This window comes from Hippoglossus hippoglossus, chromosome 1 (assembly GCF_009819705.1).
Source record: "Hippoglossus hippoglossus isolate fHipHip1 chromosome 1, fHipHip1.pri, whole genome shotgun sequence".
Classification (NCBI taxonomy): domain Eukaryota; kingdom Metazoa; phylum Chordata; class Actinopteri; order Pleuronectiformes; family Pleuronectidae; genus Hippoglossus; species Hippoglossus hippoglossus.
The window spans coordinates 20,706,974-20,718,670 of record NC_047151.1 but is presented as its reverse complement, the minus strand read 5'-3'; the positions used below and the strand labels follow the sequence as shown (position 1 = coordinate 20,718,670).

Sequence of the window (11,697 nt, the reverse complement as noted above, 5' to 3'; positions counted from 1 at the left end):
ATTGCAACTTAATCTCCCCGAGTCTTAACAATAAATAAATATTCTGAGAAGATTTTTTTAAACTAAATTGTAGCAGTAAGGAGAAAATGGACAGAATGGCCCTTTACCCCTTAACAAGATAAAGAAGGAGGGGTGAGGGAGATGATAAATTGGACACACCTGTGAGCCAGAAAAGAGGGGAACTCAAGCAAAGGCAGCTTGGAAGAGAACATGTGAAGTGAGAGGAGGTGAAGGAAGGTGATCCCAAAAAGATAAACTAGTTTCTGGACAGGTGAGCCAAGAACTGACTGGGTTTCTTCCACCATCTTCCTGGACCAAGAGGCAAAGGAGCTGATCCCCGGACTGTGATCCCCTCTGTCCTGGACCAACCGCACAAGATAAGTCTCCAAACTGAAACTCTCCTGGTTTTCAGGATTCCCTTCGCCTCTAGTAAATTCACCACTCGTCTTCCCCCTTTAAAAATACACATTACCCTCACTTTTCACTTTCATTGGACCCCAACACACACACACACACACACACACAGACACACACACACAGACACACACACAAACACACACACACACACACACATCCCTCTCTACTGATCGAATTATGATCTGAATGGAATATAATATACAAACAGTTTTTTCCTGAACGCCCTCCCCACACACAATCTCACACATCATCTGAAGTAATGAACAGTTATTTAATTTGTTTGTTTGATGGCCAGTTAATTTTCCTATTTTGAAATGAATTTGTTTTGGACATTTTGGTGAATGAGTTCTTGATATTTGTTTATTAATCATACGTCTTTGATTTGTTTGTTATTTTGATTTGAATAATTCCATTGAATATTTATTGATTAACGTAAGTGATTGTGATTTATTTTCCTTGATACCTTTTGTAGTTGGGTTAACAAGCTATCAAGGTTAGCTCTCTTACTGTGATATATTGCAATGAATTTACAGGTGAACTCTTTTATTTTGACGATTTAGAAAAGCTACGCTACGAAATCAGTGCTTTACTTGTAGTTTAGAGTTCTAGTCTCACTTGATTCACAATGTTACAGGTAGAACTGAGCTTTCTGTCCTAATAGCACTGATATTCATAAGCACCAGTGAGAACTGTCTATTATGGATGTAGTATAGTGATGAAATGTAACGTACATTTACTCTAATACTGTAGCTTTTTGTATTTGTATGTGGCTATTTCTATCATATCTTAATTTATACTCTGGCTGAGATCTGATTGGCCCCTGAAGTGCCCCTTTCTTTGTGGGGATCTCTTTTTTTGCACCTTCTTAAAGTAATAGAAATATTAACTGGAGCAGAAGACGGTGTTTTGAGCACTTTATGACAGCGAGTGCAGCAACGTGTGCCTTCAAAACAACTGTATTTAACCTCTGGTGGTTCCAGGGCCTCTCGTTCGCTCTCGGTGGAACAAACACTCTGGGGTTGTGGCTCGGGTCGACCAATCACAGCTCAGTGAGCTCACTCATAACCAGGCTCTCAGCCAATCATAGGCCTCGCCACTCAGACACATGGAAAATCAGCAATCAGTAATCAGTCAGGGACAATGTAAACTAGGATAAATTAAATATTACTAACATTACTTGAAGCTCTTGTACTTCATCTAATAATTGACAATAACAACATAACATTAACTTTATAAAAAATACATATATTATTATACACTGTAAGACACACCTACATAAACAAATTCAGCGTCAACAACATTATACAATAAATCCTTCCTTCATGAAGATTAAATTACAAAGTGTTTTCTAATGCTTGTGAAAAGACTAATTATTGGAAGTGAGGCAGTTCAACAGCTCCTCAAACTACAGCTGAGTCAGCACCTCCCTGAAACACTAGCATTTGTTGCATGACAGATATATTACAGCTTTAAACTTGCAACTGAGTGAATTCTAGAATTTGAATTTTAGGATTTTTTCCTGCTTCCCCAAAATCTAATTTTCCCACAATCCCCATTGGCCACAGTGTAAGGTTGGATTCAGGACATTATGAAACAGTCAAGGCTGCAGCCAAACTGCTGAGAGGCAAACATGCAAAGTTCCTATTTGCTCCACGTTGACCTTTGGTCGGCAACTCACGTCACAACTTTCCCACCTCTCCCCCCCCCCCCCCCGAGCTGCTTTTCTTAAAATCTGTGTCCTTGTCCCAAGAAAATGAGATGTGTCCGACTGTGATGTTTTTTCAAAGGTATTTTTGTGGGTGTTTCCCCTTTATTGATACGGCTATGAGCATGAAATGAGGAGGAAGAACAAATTGCATGATTCAACACATTTACTACAAAACTTAAAGCTTTGTGGCCAGAAAATCCAACTGTACAGTCGTTGTCGTTGAGCCAATCAGCTCCACCACTTTCCCAGTCATTCACACATGTGCTCTGTCATTGGCTCGGAGCAGAGACGACCCCCTGATGAGCCTGACTGGTGGTGTTTTATTGTGACTTGTTTATAGCAGGCACTCGGCCTAATGAAATAACTAATTAGCGGTAATGCTGACACACTATAATAATCCATTCTTCTTTGCCTTGTTCGGGAGCTAAACTTTCACACACTGCAACTGAATTCACCCACCAAACATCAAAATGTTCAGCCTGTTCAGGAAAACTCTGAAAACTTTTTTCAAATATTTATACTTTTTGAAATATTCCACTTTTTAAAATCATTTTTTAGTATCATCAATCATCAAATTCCTTTTTATCTTTTGGCAAAGTGAAAACTTAACCTCGATTTGATGTTGGCCTGTGCTTTTTACATTGCAGCTCAGCTTTCACTCTGCATTTTCATCTGGTCACTTAATATTTAGTCAGCGACAGAGTGAAAGTCCACTGATGTTACTCTCAATTTTAAATGATTACTATCTGAAGGCTCGGATGAAAGGACACTGTTGCTGCAGTCTTAAATAGCAAAGTAAAACAGTTGTTTTTCTGAAAAGAGGCAGCACTGTGGGGTAATCTGAACATTGACTTTCTTACAGTCGGTGGACTTTGCTTTGACCCGGGTGCACAGGAGTATAGTAACGCCTCTCTGTGGATGTCATAAAAAAAGGGCTGCCAGAAAATATATAAATACAGGGCTAAAAGATTCTTTCTTTTTCGTGGAGCGAGGATTGTGGATTATAATCCGGCCGGTCCAATTCTGCAGCTGGAACATCCAACCTGAGGATCAGAAGGAGGAAACTTAAATACAATGTAAGTTTGTTTCAAATGTATCATTAATCGCCTTAATCTTTCACTTTAAAGTACGTTATCATTCGCTGAGATTCCTGTTTTTAAAAGGTAAATGATTAGTATGTGAGGTTACATTGTTATCCTACAAGTGACTGATGGGATTTTATTTGCTTGTGTGTCTCTCTCTGTGTGTGTGTGTGTGTGTGTGTGTGTGTGTCCAGCAGCAGAAACCATGGTAGGACTCAAACCCTCAGATGTTCCCCCTCCACTGGCGGTGAAGATGTCGAGTGCGGGATTAGCCGCCTGCATAGCCGACCTTTTCACATTTCCTCTGGACACAGCCAAAGTCAGACTACAGGTATCTGCTCAGAATATAAATCATTGATCACTGGCTCCTTCACATTCACTGAAATCTACCAGATACTATAGTGCATTAATGATCTTTAGACTACATGGAAACACAGTGTGATGTTGTCTGAGCAGCTCGACTCTTTGTCCACCTCAATACCCCTGAACCAGTGACACATGCACAGTTTAGTCTGAAGGTTTTTCTTGCCTCCGTTCTGTGGAGCTGGTTTTAAACCTGAGTATAATCCGACCTCAGATTCAGGGGGAGAAGCAGGCGGTGGAAGGCATCCGTTACAGAGGGGTGTTCGGCACAATCGCCACCATGGTCCGAACGGAGGGCCCCAGGTCTTTGTACAACGGGCTGGTCGCTGGTCTGCAGAGGCAAGTGTGCTTTGCCTCTGTCAGAATCGGCCTCTACGACAATGTCAAAAATTTCTACACAGGCGGACAAGAAAGTAAGTGGAAGCAGTCCAGTCATGATGCATGCGTAATGTTTGAAGGGGCCTTAGCAACCTGTGCAACATACACGACATCTGCATCTTTAAAACTACATTGATAAGAAAACCTCTTTGAAAAGATCCATCTTGTGTCATAGATGGATGTGCAACAGCTGGTACAGACATAAGTAACCACTTCAGAGGTCTAATATAGAGACACAATTATAATTCTAAATAAAGTAAGTGTAATATTAGGTGTATGAAGAGATTCAGGCCAGGTTTATAAAGACCTCATGAATTGCTTAAGGTTTAAGGGTCAGTTTTAGATAGATGGCAGGTGTTAAAGCAACCAGAAGTTCAGTTGTACTCAAGTATAAGTATTATTATCAAAACATTTCATTGTTTTATTTTAAAATGTTATATATTCTTGTGTATTCTAAGGCTGATCATAAGTTTAAAAATTTAAATCATTATACAGAAAGTAACTAGTAGCTTAACATGTGGAGTAAGGAGCTCAACAGTTTCCTCTTGAATTTCCTGCAGTAAAAGTATAAAGTAAGATAAACTGCAAATACTGAGTCTTTATTTAATCAGCAGAAGGTCGGTGGTTTGATCCCAGTTGACCCCACTCAGCCTGCAGATGTGTCCTTGGGCAATACACTGAACCCAAAATGCCCCCTGGTGGCTGTGCGCTGATGCACTGTGTGACCTAAGGTTGTCCTTGTCCACTCTTCTCCAGATGCAAGTGTGCTGATACGAATCCTGGCTGGCTGCACCACAGGCGCGATGGCAGTGTCCTTTGCGCAACCCACCGACGTGGTCAAGGTTCGATTCCAAGCCCAGATGAACCTGGACGGTGTGGCCCGTCGCTACAATGGCACCATGCAGGCCTACAAACACATCTTCCAGAATGAGGGCATGCGTGGACTCTGGAAAGGTGCCAAATAGAGAGCATGCTCTGAAATGTGTCACAAGGTTGAGTCTGATCTGCCACAAAGTTAAGACCCAGAGTTGCTTTAGTAAAACATCAGCGTTTATTGTTTCCTGTCTTCTCTAGGCACACTACCCAACATCACAAGAAACGCACTGGTGAACTGCACAGAGCTGGTGACATACGACCTGATCAAAGAGGCCATCCTGAAACATAAACTGTTGTCAGGTGAGACATGTCTGAGCTACACACACTTTCTCACACTTTCTCTCACTCTCACTCTCACACTCTCTCACACACACACACACACTCACTCTCACACTCTCTCACACTCACACACACACACACGCACGCACACGCACACGCACACACACGCACGAGACAGCTGATTGGGCAGAACTCCACCCCCCCTCTCACCACTTCAACCCCTCCACAGCTGATAACAGCACACATGAAGGTGCATGGTACAGTGCATGGTGTGGCCTCCCTCTACTGCAGTAAATACAGTGTTAATAAGACATTTATCTCTATGGTTTATATTACCCCCCCCTCACATTACATAATCTGCCGACAACACTTTCTATATGGCTCAGAACAAAGGCCTTGCATCTGCTTCCATTTTTCACCCGCTTGGTCCTCGACTCTGTCCACAGACAACCTGCCCTGTCACTTTGTGTCTGCGTTCGGCGCCGGCTTCGTTACCACGGTGATTGCCTCCCCAGTGGACGTGGTGAAGACCAGGTACATGAACTCACCGCAGGGTCAGTACAGGAGTGCGATCAACTGTTCCTGGACCATGATGACCAAAGAGGGGCCCACAGCTTTCTACAAAGGGTAAGTTCTTTGTGTCTGACCCCAGAACAGTCATTTGTTGAATCTCTGCCTTTGTTCTTCACTACACACCTCTGACCTCCTGTCTGTTTTTGTGCAGGTTCGTACCCTCGTTTCTAAGGCTGGGATCATGGAATGTTGTGATGTTTGTGACATTCGAACAAATCAAGAGAGCCATGATGGCCACCAAGAAGAGGATGGAGGACCCAAATTGAGATTTGTGTCCCAACATTTGGCTGAAAAACCTCAAGCACCACAGAAAGAAGAAACATTATGAATCTCAATTCTTTCCGTGGTGACAAAGAAAACAATCTTTTGCTGAAAAAGGAGAAATGGACAAGCTACCTTGTATTTGACTTTGTGTGTAATGACCTCTGTTGGTCAACTGAGTTTGCACTTCAAAGGGGATTCTGGTATTTTTCTTGTTGTTACCAGACTCTGATCAAAGACCCAGAATAAGAATTTGAGCCTGTTATTGGTGGGAGAAAAGCACTTTTAGTGGATTGTCACAGTTGCCCCATTGGATTACATAGTAGCCACTGCTGCTGTGTCGCAGCTGCTACAGGGGCGAACCAACGTTTGTTTTTTAAAAGAGTCCCATTCATTAACACACTCAGGTTTATAAACACGCGCAGGCTGAGAAATACCAGAATTCCCCTTGTTGCCATAATAAAATGTAAAGCATCTTTATGAAAGTTCTAAATATATTTGACATGTTTTACAGACAGTGGTTTTGTTTTGTTTTTAAACTTGGACATGAAACACATTTCAAAACATCCAAATGTGTATTTATTGGTTTTGAGTGAGGCGTGTTAATTGTTACATGACTTCCCCCCCTGAAAGCCAATTACAAAAATGAGAAGTAATAAAAATGCAATATCAGTCTTCAGATATTCAAATTCATGAAAACAACAAATTTTGAGATCCACATCATTATCGTCACGTAGCACAGATGCCGTTAATGGAATCAGTGGGGATGTTAAACAAGATGAGAGCACCACAATGGAATTAAAGAAGTTTCAGTCGTGGTCATAAATATCAAATTCCTGAGCAGGACAACTGTGAGAACAAATACAAACGAGACAGCTAAAAACATGGTGGTTAATCACTGTTTTTCAACAACTGTAACAAAAACTATTTGGCTGTCTGCTTACTGAAAGTGCTTCGACAAACAACAGAGCTCTTATTGCCACCACACTCCTCTGCAGCGGCAGCTCTCCTTCCCCCTTTATGAAAGACAGGTAACCACTCAGTCATTTCTGAGGTATAGGGCGGTACATTTGTGCTCTACTTTAAAACTATGAAGTTTGACTATAACACGACCAGAACTTATGAATCACAATAGTTTGAGTTTCTGAGGAGTCGCAGGTGAGTTTCATTCTGCTTTTAGGTTTGTAATGTTTATCATTGCTTCTGCTGAACCTTCCCGTACCTGACGAAATAATGTCCGGGGCTATGGAGAGTTCAGGTGGGGCATGTTAATCCACTTCAGTCCTTTTGTTTATCTTAGTTTTTGGAATGGACAGCCATTGTGAGGGAAACATCGGGGTCCTGTAGCTGTGTCTTGACTACGTTATGGAATTTTTCCCTGTACTGATTGAACTGCATGATGCTTTCTGGTTCTTCTAACACCCAGAACTTGTCAAATTCGTACGCCAGGTAACCTAGAAGAGAAGAAACATACGTTTAATTCTAAGAAAGAAGACAAATGTTTTGAATCTGTGTAATACTAATGAATCCGAGGTGTTTATAGTGAAGAATAATGCTGAGTCTACTCACAGTACAGCTGATGGAAGTGCTGGAGCTCCGGTGGGCCCTGGACTGTGTTGTAGAAATGTGGTTTCAAAGCACCACTCTTCAGGAGGCTGTAGGCCATCTCTGTCAGGTTGATCCCAACTATGGCATATGAATACCTGAAATATACCTTCAGAATGAGTAAAGTGACAGTCCACTGTGCACACATGAAGTCATGGTGAACCTGAAGATCTGTAGCAAAATTATTCACAGCTATAAAAGGACAGTTACTTACCCTAGTTTAGGATGGTTTGCATGAGACAACACCTGTCGAGCCTCTTCTGTGTGGTTTGCACTGAAAAACCTGCAAACAGCCAAAACATCACAGGATCATTATTGCTTATGGATAAAACCATATTAACCAGTTAACATGCACTGATTGAATCTACAAATCTGTAACATATACTAGGATATCATTTCATTTAATTAATTATGTGTTAACTCAGTAAATAATTGTTCCTCTGAGTCAGTGATTGCTCAAGTAATTAACAACAATAACATCTGTCATGATTTCAGTATCAAGTAATTGTCAGGTATTGAAACTGAAATACTTTTTTGAGAGTTAATGCATTCAGCATCAGCAGATGAATTATTGACAGGGATCTGAGACGCGTCACTGTATGTGTCCAGTTTCATTTTTACACACTAATGCAACAAGGCTTTTTACAATCAAAGAAGGAAGAGAGGTATATTTTTTTAGAAGTTCTTTATAACTTTATTAAATTCTTTATAGTGTATGTGAAAATCTTTGCTGCATTTACATGTAGGTTATAAGTATGTACGGGTCTAGTTGACTTTCTTGCCAATTCAGGATTCCATTGATTCAGGCTCCTACTGCAGCACAGCTAGCTTAGATTGCTTTGTCAGCTGTCTGTATGCACTGCATCTCACTCTGTCCTTAAGTTTTGTTGTATTGTTTTTCTTTTAATGATTTACTCCTCCGAGCCAGAGCCTGGTTAACATGAGTGGAATTAGGTAAAAAACTGCTTTGGTGATAGTGTTCCGGCTGATTCCTATCTGACATTCCTTTTGTAAAGATCAGTATTGGTCTGAACTGTCCTTTCTTTTTATTTGACTGTTTATCTCATTGCTCTTCGTTGAGTACTCACACAAGGTTGATAAGTCCCAGTAGGCCCATTCCTCTGAAGTCCGTCTTGGGGTCATCTCCTTGGAATCCGATGTCTCCCCACTGTTTGGTTAATCTTGATTCCAGTTTGACTGTTGGCATCAACAGGTCCCACAGCTGAGGGGACAAATATTTACAGCATACATAGATTTTAATTGTCACTGGACTGAGTCACAGGTATATTGATTCCAAGTGTGATTTTGTGCATATAATAAAATAAACTGTAATTTAAGTCTATGCTCGTAAAAAACTAAAATGAAGCATCAGCCATATTAAATGGTTACGCAAAAACTACTGAAACAAGGTCCATTTAATTTTGTGGCGGATCTGGATTAACAAGTGGATCCAGGAACTGAGCGCCCTTCTAGTTTGTTCTGTGGAAAACTATCAATCCACACAGCTAAAACAGATACAGCAACTGCCCTTATTTTTTCCAATGTTTAGATCCAGCGGCAAGAACTCGTACCTTCAAAAGCATGGCCTCGTGTTCTGCGTTGTCCGAGCTGAAAACCTCTTTTCTCAAGTCTTCCACCGACGTGTACAGACGTCCGTATCCTGTTATTTGTAACACACAGGTGTGCAGGCTCTGCTTGAACCTAGAAGAGTAGTCCGATAAATAATCATTCAATCAAAAAAACACACTTTACTGAATATGAGGGAAAATTGGAAGAATTACAGGTGACAAACTCAAACCAGGAGATGAGTCGTAAACTTACAGGGGATCTTTCTGGGGTTTGACATTCTTCTCTTTCATAATTTGATCCACACATATTTCTATGTTATCCTTGCTGCTTTCCAAAGCTCCTCTTAAAAGCTATAGGGAAAGAAATCACAGGACAGTGAGGAGACAAGCACAGAAATATAACGATACAACGAGGCACCAGACAGAAAACAGTGGCGCCGTGGCTGCTGTTTAATCTACGCTGTCAACCACAGGGGAAAAAACTGTTTTCAAAGTCAACCTCGGAAACAATGAGGTAGATGACCCAGCACTTCTGTTTCCACACTGCTGATTAGAAAATGCTTGCCTCGCAATAACCATAAATGACAGGCAGAGTCAATTCGTCAATGCTTGGCAAGTGAAGTGAAAGATAAAGACTGATTAAGTTTACAGTATATGTCTTAACTGGGTTTCCTGATCTAAAAGATTACGATGAGGTGAGTAGTAAAGCAAAGGGCCTTGATTGCCCCCCTGGTGACTGGCTGTAGTAGAGGTCATAAACCCTGCCTCCTCCATGTTAGTGGATGGGTAATGGACCAAACTAAAAAGTCAAAGTAGACATCAAATAGATTTTTGTGGCATTTCTATATCAGAAATAAGATTAACAAGGCTCTTACCTTGCTCCTAGAAGACCGCAGGGAGTATTCTACAATAGGGCACACGAGAGAGATTAATATAATGACAACAATGTATACACAGCAGCAAAGGCAGACTAGATTTGGGTGGATTTAAGTCACCTGCTTTCGTTGTCCTTGTGGCCCCCGGCTTGTATCTGGAACATATTCTCTGCAGCTCACATTTCCCCGTCACCTGTCTGAGGAGCCACTTCAGCCAGTACCTCAGGAAGGATGTGTAGACGTACTGCCACACATACCCGAACATTTTCTACAACACAAAACATGCAACAACATCAATCACATGAACGGATTAAATACAACAAATCTGACAGTCCTTTACGAAATAGTTTAAAAACCACAACCTTCACTCAGCAACAAAAGAATCAGTCTTTAAACTTAAAAGAAAGATTAATGTGACATTTCTCGTGATAATTGTCTGGAATGATTTTTGCTACTGAGTGAATGTTGTGGTTTTAAACAGCAAAACCTTAAATATATATATAACTTTTGTTATGTTGCTATTGATGAAACCTTTATTGTGATAATCATTGTTAGCCCCACTCCTCATTCCAGTTTAGGGTATTATCATCAGTGTGAATAGTGTCTGTAACATGTGTTGTGTAATTAATACTAGCACTTGTACATCTATATTTATTTCTCAGTGATCTCTCAGACAGATCTACACACCACAGGAACTAAACTGTTTGATCATGCAGTAAAAGTACACAATCAAGTAAAATACATGTACATTATAAACTGTACTTTGATGCAGTGCTGCACTAAATTAACTTTTCACCACCGTCATCATCGTGAAAGATGCTGACTCGAGTCTTTCTGCGTCATCACAACGACCAGTGACTGAGCAGAGGCAGTTTATCTCCATTAAAACTACAAACACACGAGAAACGCCATTAGGCTGATGTCAAAAAGAAAGAGAAAGCTAGCTAACATCAAAACAATAGCAGCTAGCATCAATGCTAATGCTAACTTCGGACAAACGTGACCATTCAGCTATAAAGATAACGCGTGATTAGAGGAATCGACCCGAACACTGTTTCTTAACGCTAACGAACCACTAGCTGCTCACACGTGTTTACTTTAGCTTCCAGCTTCGAAGTCCCCGAGATGACAGGTTGAGACAACAGGTTGTCGTTCGCTGGCTGTTAGCTAGCCGCGTAGCGTTAGCCTGGCATATCACGTTACGTCGTGAGCAGTGTTGTGTTTGCTGGTGTCTAGCCTGAAGGTGGAGTTGATCTTACCGTGATGTCGCAGAGACAACACTGCCACACGAGGATTAACCCAGAGTTAGCGTCACTTTAACGCGATCAGCGCAGAGAGAGTCTCAGCGTGCGTGTCTCTTCACAACAGACTCTGGTGCGTTCGCGGTCACACTGGACACGTAGCAGGTCCGATGCTAACGCTACATTAGCCGGGGATGACATGTATCCTGTGGCAGCTCTAATGCTAGCTCTTGATTTGCCAGGAATCCTCACACACCCTGACATTTAATAATTAAATGTGAATACCTGTATGACATCGAATTAAAGAGAGTTGGAAGCTTCTGCCAAAAAAAAGAGAAACTTGGGTTACATTTATCGTGCAACTATGAATAACATACTGTCTTTGAACACAGCACACGCCAGCCGTGTCAATGACAGTCTGAGCTTTCAATCTGTGAGCGCTACTCCAGCGCCATCCACTGGCCACCTGCT

The 11,697-nt window shown here is 41.3% G+C and overlaps 2 protein-coding genes across 6 annotated transcripts; one reads left to right on the top strand and one right to left on the bottom strand.

Moving 5' to 3' along the window:
* Positions 1 to 545: 545 nt before the first annotated feature.
* ucp1 (uncoupling protein 1) lies at positions 546 to 6,452 on the top strand. Of its 2 annotated transcripts, none has more exons than XM_034595269.1 (7): positions 546 to 3,201; positions 3,402 to 3,538; positions 3,785 to 3,983; positions 4,705 to 4,902; positions 5,023 to 5,124; positions 5,550 to 5,730; positions 5,828 to 6,452. In XM_034595269.1, exons 2-7 carry the CDS (start codon positions 3,413 to 3,415, stop codon positions 5,940 to 5,942), a joined length of 921 nt encoding a protein of 306 aa, XP_034451160.1. In that variant the 5' UTR covers positions 546 to 3,201; positions 3,402 to 3,412; the 3' UTR covers positions 5,943 to 6,452. The 2 variants fall into 2 exon arrangements, with proteins under 2 accessions (XP_034451160.1, XP_034451152.1); XM_034595261.1 differs by having other exon boundaries at positions 3,063 to 3,201; positions 3,405 to 3,538.
* Positions 6,453 to 6,493: 41 nt separating this feature from the next.
* On the bottom strand, positions 6,494 to 11,392 carry elmod2 (ELMO/CED-12 domain containing 2). 4 transcript variants are annotated; one of them, XR_004614900.1, is made up of 10 exons: positions 11,245 to 11,392; positions 10,106 to 10,253; positions 9,986 to 10,014; positions 9,364 to 9,461; positions 9,114 to 9,243; positions 8,631 to 8,764; positions 7,757 to 7,825; positions 7,507 to 7,640; positions 7,141 to 7,391; positions 6,494 to 7,101 (listed from the first exon to the last, which is right to left on the bottom strand). XR_004614900.1 is itself a non-coding variant. In XM_034595282.1 (9 exons), exons 2-9 carry the CDS (start codon positions 10,248 to 10,250, stop codon positions 7,234 to 7,236), a joined length of 897 nt encoding a protein of 298 aa, XP_034451173.1. In that variant the 5' UTR covers positions 10,251 to 10,253; positions 11,245 to 11,392; the 3' UTR covers positions 6,494 to 7,233. The 4 variants fall into 4 exon arrangements, 3 of the variants coding, with proteins under 3 accessions (XP_034451173.1, XP_034451187.1, XP_034451196.1); XM_034595282.1 differs by having other exon boundaries at positions 6,494 to 7,391; XM_034595296.1 differs by lacking the exon at positions 11,245 to 11,392 and adding an exon at positions 11,073 to 11,214 and having other exon boundaries at positions 6,494 to 7,391.
* Between the last annotated feature and the right edge of the window lie 305 nt (positions 11,393 to 11,697).

Excerpts from the sequence above, each read along its gene's own strand:
- ucp1 (XM_034595269.1), top strand. The coding sequence starts at position 3,413 with ATGGTAGGACTCAAACCCTCAGATGTTCCCCCTCCACTGGCGGTGAAG. Across the intron at positions 3,539-3,784 it reads CAGCCAAAGTCAGACTACAG|ATTCAGGGGGAGAAGCAGGC; the intron begins GTATCTGCTCAG and ends ATCCGACCTCAG. Across the intron at positions 3,984-4,704 it reads CTACACAGGCGGACAAGAAA|ATGCAAGTGTGCTGATACGA; the intron begins GTAAGTGGAAGC and ends ACTCTTCTCCAG.
- elmod2 (XM_034595282.1), bottom strand. The coding sequence starts at position 10,250 with ATGTTCGGGTATGTGTGGCAGTACGTCTACACATCCTTCCTGAGGTAC. Across the intron at positions 9,244-9,363 it reads AAACCCCAGAAAGATCCCCT|GTTCAAGCAGAGCCTGCACA; the intron begins GTAAGTTTACGA and ends CTACTCTTCTAG. Across the intron at positions 8,765-9,113 it reads ACGAGGCCATGCTTTTGAAG|CTGTGGGACCTGTTGATGCC; the intron begins GTACGAGTTCTT and ends TTGTCCCCTCAG.